Here is a 14,281-nt window from a genome sequence, read left to right on the forward strand (position 1 = left end):
TGTAAAACAAACTGTTTCAGTTTAAGTTTTGTTTCCAATAAATTGCATGCTCAAACAATGTTTTGTCTCACTCCTATTTCTTCTTTTTGCATGTTGAAGCTCGACTTGGAACCTTGTTAAGATTCAACCATGCAAAATATGATTTTTGGCCATTTTTCAAGTGATCTTAAATTTTTGATCAGAACTGTACTACTACTACTAATAAAAATGAATTCACAGAGACTATAATGACAATAAATTAAGTTTTTATTATATTTATAACTGAATAAAATATAACAAGAAGTAACGATTTTAAAAAAACTAAGACATTTTAAACTTGTTAAACATACAAGAATAAAAAATAATTCAAAATAATTCATTAAAATTTAATCTGATGGCAGTTGCTTGTTACCACAGAGACAGCAACAGTTAATGATATTATACAAAACCATGCCCCACATATCCTGATGTTGATTATTAGCTCATTAACTTTATGCAATTACAGTGAATTTATTCATTTACGTAATCTAATTAAAAAGTCAGACTAGATCATTGCAGAACCAGCTGCCCTCTCTCACAGAGAGTCAGGACTTCACTTTGGTCTATTTAACTTTCTGTTAAACAGGCCATATAAATATATGTAAAAGTTAGAAGTAGAGATGAGTAACACTAATACAAGCTCATCAATGTCTTTACTGTTTTAAGTGTACATCAAACAAATTCATATTCAAATGTATTGAGTATGCTTTATACATAACCATACATTCATCCAAATCTGGATCGCAAGGGTTGAACCCATCTGAGCTGATTTCTTTTTAGAAATGACAAATAGTCTGAATCTGGAAGAATCTTAAGTTCCAAAAAGACACCAAAAATGTGAAGCAGCAACATAAGTGGACCATTTCTAATTTTCCAAAATATTTGCATGACAAATTTATTTGCTATCAGAATCAGAATAAGAATACTTTATTAATCCCCAGGGAAATTATGTGGGCTACAGTTGCTCCAGTACAGTAACATTAAGAAAAACAGAAACAGAAACAAAAACAGACTAGACTATTAGCAATACAATATGCCAAGATATAAGAAATAGTACAATATATACAAATTACCAAATAATAAATATCCAGGGTTGACAGATGTGATTATAAATAAATATCAAGAAAAATAGACAGCAACATTACCAAGTAGAAAGGAGCGTGTGCAAAAAGATGTAGCTATTGCAGTGATTTCCTTTGTTGTTCTCCTGACGTGCTCCTGTGGCATGTGGTCTCTGGCTGCAGCTGTATCATGTCGTTGCTACCTCTAACTTCTCCTACACATCCATCAGGCTGGTTTCTGTTTTTGTTACCAGACTCTGCTTACAGAATTAGAAACGATGTCCCAGGAAAAATCTGCCAGATGGTAACATTTATCTGTTGTAATAACATTCGTTTGTTTGGGTCCTTCTCAAACACCAAAAGAACACAAAGTACACATTCAGAAAGAGGAATGTTTGTCTCTTGGTTTCTTTCCACATCATAATATTCAGTTTCAGATTCAGAGTGGGGAGATCCATTCAAATATATGCTTGAGATGGGAGAAGGAAAAAGATCCTCCATACTACAGCGATTTATTGCCATAAAGCAGACGATATATTACTTCCTACAGAGAGGTGTTTTACAAAATATTCTGGTGGGAAAGGAAGTTGTGCATGTTGTTTTTGCAGAATCAAGAAGCAGTTCACAATTCTTGTTTCAACTTTAGTCAAATATCTCAAGGCACTTGTGTCTTCTGTGTACACTTCAGTCCACCAGGAAAATGTTATACTGGGAAAATGTAAATCCTCATTGTGTTATGTTCCTGTTTATAAAACAGTCCTGGTGTGATAGCAGCTAAAGCTCAAGTGGTTAGTCTAACAAGCCTTGTATGTACATACTGGCTGCTATGCGAGTATGGGTCCCAGATCTGAAGTCATTTAGTGAAATTCTCATACGAAAGCCAGACGAAAGTTCCTTGCCCTTAACTTCCTATGTTATTGTTAACGTCGCAGTTCCAGATAATACTTACAATAGATAACATCAGCTGATGTAATGCTTACTGTCAGACCTTGTTAATTCATTTCTTTGCAACTTGTTTTTCTTATTGTTCCTTAGACTCTCTTAAATGTGCTATATTTAAGACAGTGTGGGTTAAGTGTGTTTTTTTTATTCTACTGAGCTTTTGCATTGAAAACCATGGCAAGGAATGTGCTGTTACTATGAAAGCTTTTATAGGCTACATAAGCACACCCTTTCCTGAAAATGTGCACATGACATAACTAGCAGCTGGGCTTACTGCCAAGTTGCTCCACATCTGGAAAGAAATGTATGGTGCTTTTATGAAAGGCATTTCAGAAACAGGTATTTACTGAAGGACATCAAAAATACATTGAGACCACTGGATAAATGTCATTTATGTTTAATACAAACTTTCCTGCCAAATTATACAAATTTGAACACGCTTAGCTGAACATGTTAAAAATGTCAGGGTGTTGCAGTGGTTAGTGCTGTCACCTCACAGCAAACAGGTTCCTGGCTGGGCCCTTTCTCCAACTTGGACCTTCTCAGTGAAATTTCCATGCGATAAATAAACTATTTTTAAAATGGCATACCTAAAGAGTGTACCTGTAACCCATCTCAATTTCCTTCTAATGCTTTGATGACAACAGCACTCAAGATGACTCAAGATTCATGGACTTCAACCTGACACATGGAGTCCAGCCTGATCTGATAATGTTTGAAAGAGCTCTTTTATAAAACTCCAGTCAGAGATAGTGTGTATCACCACTGTGGTTATCAAAACTGTAAATACAGACAATATCCTCACTCACTTTAAATTACTATCCCATCTGGCATTAGGTTATAATTTATTGATACAGATATTTTTCCTAAAGAAAGAAGCTACACTGGATCTGTAGCCTCAATTTTTATGGCAACCATCTTCAATACCATTCCTACAGCGTTGGCCAAAACAGATGAATAGGCAAAGCTGCACTGCAAACAGGAGATCCAGGGTTACTAATTGTGGTTGGTGTACAAATATCCAGCAAAGACTGAAAGTGAGCTTACTGCAAACAGGCAACCTCATGTGCTCCAAGTGTGTACTCTGAAGAGCACAAACCCAGGACAGGTCACATTTTTGCACATTTTGAAGTTTAATGCTGGCTCCTTTGAGCGACCTGTTTTTTCACCAGTGTTTGTAGAAGCGCGCAGCATTGCCATTTAGTTGATACAACATGCTTACGGTTCAAAATGAAGTTTGCTCATTTAAAAAAAAAAAAAAATTTTCTTAAAATTTAATTAATACACATTGTGACCTGTAAAAGCAAATAGCTTAAAAATCCAGTAATGTTCGGTAAAGAGGAAAATGTTTCAAATCACAGGAAAATCACTGAAGTTATAAGAGGCAGAAAAGCATACACACATCACGTCTATCTTATTGCTATTTATTGTAGCTTAACCTGTCAAGAACAGACATGTAAAGAAAATTCTGTGTCAAGCCTTGTTATCATGTTGCCTACATTTGTTAAGTATGGATGGCTTGGTAGCATGGTTATCTCACAATAACAAGATCCTGAGTTCAAATCCACCAAAATGCCTGGGCCTTTCTGTGTGGAGTTGACATTGATTCTCTTCTCTATTTTGCTACATGAGGGTATAAAAGCACAAGAGCTGAACTCAATTTACATATCAAGGGATGGGGAAGTAAAAGTAAATGCAAAATAGAACCCACAAAAAATTTAACTAAAAGTAACTAAGGTAAGGGGGAGAAAAATGATGACGATTCTAAGGGCTCATGACTGACAGGAGTCCTACAAAACACTCAACTAGCCATCATTTTCTCTTTTTTTCTTTTGAAACAAACAATATCCAGTCAGCCTCTGACCTCGCCTCCACCCTCTTTATTTCAGTTTGGCTTGGTCCAGGTGCACTTGCTCCTAGCTGATGCCGAGCAGTAAGACGTTAGGATGGCTCAGTTAAAAGTGAAGTCTGTATTTAAAAAAAAGAAAAGAGACAGGGGGAAATGAAACAAATACAGTCCACAGACACTGTTTGACTTAACTAGCTAATATATTTAATTTCTAACAAAAATAACGTGTTTGAGTTATTTTAGCCAACACGTAATTGGTGCAGGCATACCCATGTACTAAATCACTTATCTGCTACCTGCTGCGAGGCCAAACAGATCAAACCTCTGGCTCAGGCTGTTGTATCCTCACACCCACACTCCTGACACCGAACCAGCCCCACTGATATGTGAAGAAGAATGAGGTAAGTTATTTTAAGTAAAAAAACGAAACAAAACATGTCTAATTGCAGGATGCCATTTGGGACTTTTTTCCCCGATGCACTATTAATGTTTTAATTTGATTAATTTAATTAATAATCCATTATCATTATAACATCACATAAAGCGCATTTTTGGACAAGTGTGCATTGCTCTGCATATGTTTTGCACACTGCCTGTGACTGCTGCAGAATCACATTTAAACTTATCTTGTTTGGCTATAATTGGTTTAATTATTACCCAAAGGATTATTTAAGTGATGTTTTCCCAATACCTAATATTATAAAAAATACTTTCACCATTTTATAGATAAGAATTTAAATAGTCTTCCATCCAGAAAGTTAACATATATTTGTATTTATATTTTATAGTTATATTTTGTGTAAAGTACCAATCACTGTAAAATAAATAAATGAATAAATAAATATTTTTAATGTAATGTTACCAATAAAAATATTAAAATGTAAAAAATTACTTGCACACATCTCATCAGTCATGCATTAAATAAAAATATCTATTTAAACAGAATATTGATCCTTGTCTGCAAAGTGTTAACAGCTTTAGGGCTGGCATGGTTTGCAATAGTAAAGTGGTCGGGCCAAAAGGGATTTTTTTTTTCTTATCTGGGCCCCAAACCTTAAAACAGCCCTGCTAACTAGATTTAAAGATAAGACATGGATAATTAATTAAACATAGAAAAAGCACAGGAGAGGGTACGTTCAACTAACACACAAAGAATCCATTATTATATTTCTAAAACACCAGACTAGAATAATCCTAGAAACATAATAATAAATCAAAACTAGAGCTCAAGAATAACAATGAAAATTAAACTAAAAACTTGTAATACAATAACCTCAGAATAACCAGGAAAGTCCCAAAAGGACCCAACAAAAACCAGACCATGTCACACTTTCTTTTATTGTAAAGATGATCAAAATCCTGATTTTAATAAAGCAACCATTTGAAAAACAGAGGACTAGTGTTTAAAGTGCGTCTTTAAAAACAAAATAAAAAAATAATAATAATGCTATTGTGTCTGTAGAATTGGGGGGGGGGGGGGGGTCTACAAGTTAGACTTTTGCAAATGTAATAACCAGACAGTTTCGCGTTTTTCAGTATAAAAATACTTGACTGTAGCCCATGTAGCCTATATTTGCCTGTATTCTTATTCCTGTGTAATGGTGGTTTCCCCATAGCAGAGATGGCAGTATATTCATTATTAATTGTTCGCTGTGATTTTCAAATTTTGCAAAGCAACACAGTGGACCAGACTGAAACCCAGCAACTTTTATTCCCACGGTGCGTGTTTGACACGCATACTTCAATGGAACCGCGTGAGGGTTCCGCATAATGTGCATCGCCTTTGCTACCCATCTGTATGAGATATAATTAGATTATTTCACCTTTGTGACACGCGGATTCATTTGATGATATTACTTTTTTATTTAGGTTAAAGGAAAAAGAAGAAGAAATAAGAGAGCACTTGAAAAGTTTTAGTGGTATTTCTACTTCAGACTGTCCACTCCAGTTTCATGCATAGCTGTTGCTGTATTTTGTCCGTTTTATCTAAACAAACGGCAGTAAGTAGGCTGTGCCAGACTCCTAAAACAAGTGCTGTTAAAATCCCTTTTATGGTTTGAGTCTGAGTCGGTTACATGTTGAGGTGAAAAATACAACTCATGGTGAAGTATAACAAAGCTTCATCTAACAGTCCAAAGGTAGGGCAGTGTAGCACATAACACAAATAAGTGTCAACAGCATGCTTTCTGCTGCACTGTACAGAAGAAAGATTTGAGGCTTACTAAATACGCAGAAAATAAAAATATATAAGTTGTTACAATGCTTAACACTTGGAACAGTTCAAAAATAGAGCTATATGAGCTGGAGCTTCAGCTTTAAGTCTTTTTGGTAACATCCAGGGAGCCATCCGGACATTTGACTTTCTCTGTGCACTGACACCTCAGTGACCTACCCCTCGCCAGTCCTCCCAAGCACAATCATCAGTCGCAGTCACGTACTTTGCTGACGGATCTGTGGAAGTGCTGGCGGTGCGTGACATGTATAGACGAGCAACTCGCGTAAACTGATTCTGCGCCCTATCCACTCCTCTTGTCGAAACTGGTGCACGTGTCTGCGGGTAAATCCACGTCCGCTTCTATGGGTTTGCGGTAAATAATTGCGCTTTTGAGTCCGGCAAGAGACATCCTGGTCCGATTACTGAAGTCTTGAAACTTAGTCAGGAAATCATCATTTCCTACTATATAAATCAGCGGGTTTATCGCGCTGTTTAGACAAGCCAGGAATCTGCCGACCTGGTGTGCAATGTAGATGTCGTCGAAGAGGTGGTGACAAAGCCCATCTTGTTTAAAAATCCTGGTAGTGAGATTTAAATTTCGAAATATATGGTAGGGAATGAAACAGACGGAGAAAAGTATGACCAGAATCACGACCAGTTTCAAACACCGCTGCTTCAGCAGTGGGTTGACATTGGCGTTCTTTGCCAGAACCACCACTATGTGTCCATAACAGCCCAAAATGATGACCAAAGGCAGGACAAACCCGGTGACCGTCCAGCTGATGCTGTATGGCAGGTAGTATCTGGTCAGGTTGGTTGAGGTGGTGTCAAAACACGAGTTTGTTTTTTTTTCATCATTCTTGTCAAAGAATATATCAGGAGTAATTTGAATAATGACCAAAACCCAGACCAGAGCGCTTATGGCCAGAGAGTGGCGACTGGTGATTTTCCCCATCACTTTCATCGGGTGCACAATGCCCAGGTATCTATAGATGCTTATGCAGGTAAGGAAGCCGATGCTGCCATAAAGGTTGAGGTTGAAGCAGAAGCGCGTCACCTTGCAGAAAGGCTGGCCAAACTGCCAGTCACTCTCACGCGCGTAATAGTAGACGAGGAACGGCAGGGTAAACAGATACAGCAGGTCCGCCACCCCGAGATTGAACATGAAGATGTTGATGTTTCCGTTTTTCTTCCAGCTCACACATACGCTTCTCAGTCCACAGATATTGGACACCGTCCCGACAATGAACACGGTGATAAAGGCGGGCGGCAAAAAGCTGTGCGTAAAATTTAGATTGATTGGGTTGTCCTCACAAGGTCCTGTTGTGCTGTTTACAGACATCTCTCGCATTGATGTAAAACCTTTGTCATATAAAATCTCCTACAAAAACACAGCAGTCAGTGATCGGCTCGCTCAGAGCAATGACCTCCACTGAAAGCTAATCGGGGGAAAAAAAACAAAACAACAACAACAACTCACAAGTGAATATGCAATTTAAGAAAGTATCCGCCCACTTTTTTCCAGCTATGGTAGCACACTCATAATGACGTAAAGAATGGAAAAAAGAAAGTAAAAATAAAAACAGACACGCACAAAGTACAAATTAAGTCATGTATTGCTTTAAATCATTTGACATCACAGATGCAGTCAGCTCACTGCTGTGTAAAACGACACTAAAGGATACAGCTAGCTTTCTCACAGTACCTTATAATATTTAAATGACTTCGATGGTTTGTGTGTGTATGTGGCCCAACCAACTGAAACACATAAAAACAAATGAAATGAAATAATATTTAAATAAGCTACAGAAACGTTTTAAAAGATCAAAGAATAGGGATTTATTAAAAGATTAATCAAAAAACTGTTCTGTTGTTCAGAATGTCACAACATAGACATTCTGCTTTATGACATTAGTTTCCCCAGGCGTCTGTACTCTGTCCCAGTTACCCTTTTTGTATGTACAGTCACTATAATCCTTTGTCACACTGTCTGTGGATCAGTCTGGCCATTCTATTCTGACCTCTGGTGCCAGCAAGCCACAGACTAGATAAGCAATCGTTAATGTACTTGATTTAATCAGGCTAAGATATAATATGAGACACACCGGGTTCTTATTTCAGTTCTATTTATATGTGCGTATTGAAGTAGACCAATGACACAATCAAAGTCTAAGTACTATACTAGTAATGCTGATTATTTGTCTCCACCTAGTGGCTTACCCCAACACATGGTTGTTCTCATAAACAGGTAACACTAAAACGAGACAACATTCGAATTCACAGCAATTTAGAATACCTAAATAATCTAATAAGTATGTCTTGTGCTGTGGGAAGGCACAGTACATGAGATAACCCACATGGTACATGCATAATATGGAAATGCCACACAGACCCCAGTTAGTTTGAGCTCAGCCCCTTCATGCAGTTAGGTAACAGTGCAGATCACAGTGCTATAAGTTTTGCCATGAACTGCTGAACCGTCTTGTTAGTGTGTGTGTGTGTGTACACACACAATGTATGGATAGATAGATGTATGTGTGTGACTGACCTGTGACAGAAAGAGATTGCCTTGACATCACAGCCAAGAGTGTTCCTTATAACCACTGCATCAGATGCTTTGCATTGTATTTGGTGATGTAAAGCTTGGATGCAACTGCCCAGCCAGTGAAACTCATTGCATGAAGCGCTCAATGAACTGTTCTTGAGCCAATCTGTACGCCACATGAACTTTGGAGGCCTGTAGTGATGTCACTGACCCCGCTCTGTGATTTTACATCGCCTACTATTTTAATGACTGTTGCTGTCCTTCCCAGTTGTTTCCACTTTATTATAAAACTGCTAATAGTTGACTGCAAAATATTTAGTAATAAAGAAATTTCACAAGTGGACACAATTTCACAGTTGCACAGGTGGCATCCTGGCACAGAAATTCACTGAGCCCCAGAGAGCTATCCACCTAGGCATGTAGAAGCATGCTTGATTTTACCTGTAGCCATGGAAATGACGAACTCCTGTATTCAGTGAGTTGGATGGCTGAGTGAATACTTTTGGCAATATAATGTATAAGATTCCAGTTCACAACAGTATACCATGGTCATGGAGATGTTGACTATTGTTTAGTGCACATGGACAACATGACATAATGCATATTTGTTTGTCTCTGCCCGTTTAAAGATTATTGGTACACATGTAAGTAGAAACAGACAGCTGCTTCTCACATTCAGTGTCCATTCTGGTTCATATGCAGTTTGTTTCTTAGCAAATGAGGATTACAAAACCTCAGATTCTCAAGATAAACATCATTACTGGGACCCTCTGGTGCACTGTGACAAAGTAGCTCTGCTTGAACTCATTTATCACTTCTCCCTCTACCATATTGATAATTTATCCCTTGTTTGTTTTTTTACAGTTGACCATAATGCTTTAATTTAGACATTGCTGGTGTAACTTTGCTTTACATACTATCCCGGGTTAGTTTGTGGTAGCATTAGTTACATCCATTACATCCATGCATATGTTTCTAAAGCAAATACTATACTAACCATCAAGTCTTTTGAATTTTCTTCTGTTCACAGGTAAATTTCTAATAAATTATGTTTGCTTATGTTGCTTTGGTTATACTTACCATGTTTATCCATTTGTTCAGGTCCTAGATCTAAAACAGGTGCGTGGGAGGGGCCGGCCCAGTACTTGTTTATATAGGGTCATGATGTCATTGGTGCCCAACTGGGTACAACCAACTAGAGGGTTTTTAATTTTGTATAGTATTATTTATTTTCTTTAAAGTAACCTTTTAAGTTGTATTGTATGCAGTGTTTTACTTTTCAGGCCATTTAGCTGGGTAAATTAGTCTGTCGACTGGATGCATAATCGTATTCCTGTGTTTTGATTAGAATTGTAGTGTTTGGTCCAACCTATTTTCCAATGGTAGAGACTAATGAGGTTCAGGTGTGTGTAAAGTCCTGTTGAAAGCAAGTGAGATTTTGCCTACCAGGTTTTAAAATGGTATAATAGAGATGCCAAAAATAAAAGTACACTTAAAAGAAACTGATGTTGATGCTGTCTACTTATCGCCTTCTTAGCCACTTGGTCTACACTACCTCACATGCACACAGATGCGGAAAGTACAGTTGTGGTCAGAAGTTTACGTACAGTCATCACAAATACCGTCATAATTTGGGGCTTTTAGTGATTTTTTTGACCGTTTGGTTGTCCTTATCCTCGGGCGCTCTTTGGTTGTTCTTGGCCTCACTCACCAATTTCTTCTTATCTGAGGGTGACAGTTTGGGTCTTGCAGACCTGGGCATGTAGTGGTGACATATCCAAATAACTTGTAAGCATTTATGTGCAATTGTTTGAACTGATGATCTTGGAATCTGTTTGGAAAATGTTTGGACTGTCACATTCCAGCTGTGAAATGAGCACTGGTGTGCAACTACACAGCTTGTCAATTTCAGATTCAGTTCAGGTTCAAAACAGAGTTCAGACAGAGCTCAGGCTCAAACTGCAGAAGACAGAGTGCCTTGGTGGCGCTGTCACTTGGTGTTCGCTCGCTTTGTGGTAGAGTATCACTTCCTGTTCCTGCTCAAACACAGCAGTGTTTCTGAGTAGCTTATCTGCTTAGCAATTTCATTAAAAACTTTTCCTTTTCCATAGTATAATCTAGTGATGGGCAGATGAAGCTTCATGAAGCACTGAAGCTTTTCATCCAATTGGTTCACCCCAGCGCAAAGCGTCTTGAAGCTTCATTTGCTCTAGTAGGACATCTACTGGACGTAAAAATATTAGTTGGCATGAATTTGAAGAGTGTGGCCTTTTGCACACAGCCTGTAAATGTCAACAACAAAAGGAGTGTGTAAAACATGTATATTGTAGTGATGGCAGTATACTGTGTATATTTATACTGGCAGTATGGAAAATGATTATTTGGAAATGCTTAAAATGGAAATGATCATTTACTGTGAGGTGAGGTGTGGTTGGGGTGTGGACAGTGGTTGTGCTTTTGTAACGTTGAGGTATGGACAGCTACAGACTGAGGCTTTGAGCCTCAGTCCTGCCTGTTCACATTTTATTCTATAAAAACTACATTTTCACTGCTTTTATGACCTTTTTAGTGGGGAGAACATAGCTAGGATTTAATGATTTAACAAATCTTTTAAATTCTTTGTCCTCCACAATGCTAAATGGCTGGGAGTCCTCAATCACCATGCTAACCAGGTCTTCATCTATTTGAGATTGTTCTCCTGAGGAAAGACAACAAAAACAAAGCACAAATATAAATATCACACATGTAACTTATATGTATAATATAAGTATAATATTGTTATATCATTTAGTAACATTACTGCATGCTATATTATTATGGCATTTGATGGCTCACCTGGTCTTCCTCCACAATCGGTGTTCCCCTTATTCTCATGCAAAGCTCTGTAGTGCCTAAGCATGGATGAGGTGTTGTTGTTATATCCCAGCTCCCTGGCACATAGCAAACACTTCACCTTGTACAAAAGTAAAGCTGCTTAACATAAATTGTATTGCACCATCAATATTATGAAAATACATCTTCTGTAGAAATTTACATACCTTGTTGGAAGGAATAAGATCAAAATGTTCCCACACAGGGGAGGACATCCTCCTCTTCTTAGCTGGCTCCATTCTCTCCTGACTTTCTCTCCTCACTCTCATAAACCTCCAAACTGTCTCCAAACTGTCTCCAAACTAACCGCAACTCTCCTTCAAACACCCGAATCTTGAATGAAGTCTGAGGGGTTTATATCGCTGTCATAGCACTGCAGGTCTTAATGCTCAATTCCGATTTTTTGATCAAATCCGATTTTTTTGTCTGCTTGTTCACACTACAAATAAAATGTGACAGCAAACGTGCTCCTGTGTGAACCCTCAAAGTGGCCCGCATGTGCAAAAGAAGACGTCACACACAACGCGCTCTGTTCAGACGCAGACCAAACAGTATTGTTTAACTGATGGACCTTAATATAAAGACTTGTTTCGGACTTTACGTTCCCCAATTTTGCTTTAAGTTATTTTGTTATTTACATATGGCCTAATAATCCTTATTGCTGTTTTAGAGAGGAGCGGTGCTTCAAAGGATAGTAGCAGATTTCTGTCAGAATCTGCAGATTATACAATATAAATAAAATGTTCACGTTGTCTTCCCAACAGTTTCACTGACACCTACACGGCATGGACAGGAAGCGTTCGCAATGTCTTCTCTGGCGCTGATAATTGGCATCTGTCTTGTGTCAGTGACGTAAAAGACGGATTTAATGCGACATGACCATTCAAACAGCAGTCGCTTTCTAAAACATCAGATATGTATGTATGGCCCTGTCCATTGGTGCAGAAGACAGTGACGTTGTCTTCTGCCTTTAGCATAACAGCATAGTGTTTCCACTTTTGTGCTTGCCTGTGGGGATGGTGTTGTTTGGGTCATATTCAGCATCTCTATTCCTCCAAAGCAGGTCCAGCACAGTTTTGGTTTCATATTACCACAGAACTTCGGATACATTTATTGCAAATTATTTTTTCTGGATTTTTGGTCTCTCACTTCATTAAACTTAAACTAAAATAACATTTAAAGACTGTTCATTTCTTTTTAAATTGGAAAACTTATGATTTTAGTTTTAGTTGGCACGGTGGTTAGCACTGTTGCCGCACAGCAAGAAGGTCCTGAGTTCAATTCCACCATCAGGCCGGGGTCTTTCTGTGTGGAGTTTGCATGTTCTCCCTGTGTTTGCGTGGGTTCCCTCCGGGTACTCCGGCTTCCTCCTACCGTCCAAAGACATGCAGTTAGTGGGGATAGGTTAATTGATTAATCCAAATTGCCCATATGAATGTGAGCACGAATGGTTGTCTGTCTCTGTGTGTTAGCCCTGCGACAGACTGGCGACCTGTCCAGGGTGTGCCCCTCTCGCCCTATGACAGCTGGGATAGGCTCCAGCGCCCTCCGCAACCCTGTAAAGGATAAGCGAATGGATGATTTTAGTTTCCCCAAATTTCTCAGCACTTCTTGCTGGTTGAAACTGTAGCTCAATATGAGTATATTTGTCTTTTTCAAGACCTATTCTACCTACCCACCATTTCACGACTTACTGCTCTGGAAGACTTTTAGAATTCATATTAACTTTAAAATATACAGAAGACAGTTTATGGATGGACCATGGACGGAAGTAAATTGATACATTTTGAACGGGTTTTCAGCTTCAAGTTCTTGGGCACCCACATCTCTGAGAATTTGTCCTGGTCAAACTAACACCTCCAGCCTGGTCAAGAAGGCTCATCAGCGCCTCTTTTTCTTGAGGACACTGAAGAAGAACCACCTGTCTGCTGACATACTGGGTAACTTCTACCGCTGTGCAATAGAAAGCATCCTGACCAACTGTGTCACTGTCTGGTATGGGAACTGGTGAAAACCGCCCAACGCATCACGGGACTCCACTTCCTGCCATTGAGGATGTCCACAAGAAGAGATATCTACACCGGGCACGCATCATTCTCAGGGACTCCTCTCATCCTGCCAATGAACTCTTCCAGCTCCTCCCCTCCAGATGTCGCTACAGGACCCTTCCGAGTAAAACCAGCAGGTTTAGGAACAGCTTCTTCCCCACAGCTGTCATCGTACTGAACTCAGTCCCTTGCTGAACCTTCTCATCCACACTTACTCAACCCTCCTACACTCCTCCTTCCCCCATCCCTCCTGATGACCAAGATCATGACTGTCATTCATTCTCAGCCTCCACCATATGCTCACACTGGATACTGCTATAGCTCAGGACACTGACATAGCATAGTCTCTGTTATAGTGCGTACACTGTTCAGTATTATAGTCTTTAGAGCTACACCTCTGCTACTGTTTAAGTAGTGAAAGCTATATTCATAGCACTCGGTACATCTGTATGCTATACAGAACATCTGTACATATACATAGTTCATCTGTTCATTTGGTCTCTGTATAGCAATATAAACATCTGTATACTTAACTGTATTTTATTACCCTGTATTTATACATGTGTAATGACAATAAACTTGACTCTTAATCCTAATATTTGTCATCAAAAACTTCCCCTTACCTACCAACACTCCAGTCGCTGTGATGTCAATGTTAAGAAGTCACACAAAATAGAGGCATTTCCAACCTTTATTAAAACAGTTCCTATATGTAGTTGGCAATAAAAAAAA

General features: G+C 38.7%; 1 protein-coding gene across 1 annotated transcript; it reads right to left on the reverse strand.

Moving 5' to 3' along the window:
* Positions 1-923: 923 nt before the first annotated feature.
* On the reverse strand, positions 924-14,178 carry LOC146519240 (P2Y purinoceptor 1-like). Its single transcript, XM_085159439.1, has 2 exons — positions 11,466-14,178; positions 924-11,328 (listed from the first exon to the last, which is right to left on the reverse strand). Exon 2 carries the CDS (start codon positions 7,434-7,436, stop codon positions 6,387-6,389), a length of 1,050 nt encoding a protein of 349 aa, XP_085015565.1. The 5' UTR covers positions 7,437-11,328; positions 11,466-14,178; the 3' UTR covers positions 924-6,386.
* Between the last annotated feature and the right edge of the window lie 103 nt (positions 14,179-14,281).

This window comes from Neolamprologus multifasciatus, chromosome 5 (assembly GCF_963576455.1).
Source record: "Neolamprologus multifasciatus chromosome 5, fNeoMul1.2, whole genome shotgun sequence".
NCBI classification, from domain to species: domain Eukaryota; kingdom Metazoa; phylum Chordata; class Actinopteri; order Cichliformes; family Cichlidae; genus Neolamprologus; species Neolamprologus multifasciatus.

Coding starts and splice junctions, on each gene's coding strand:
- LOC146519240 (XM_085159439.1), bottom strand. CDS start 7,436: ATGCGAGAGATGTCTGTAAACAGCACAACAGGACCTTGTGAGGACAAC.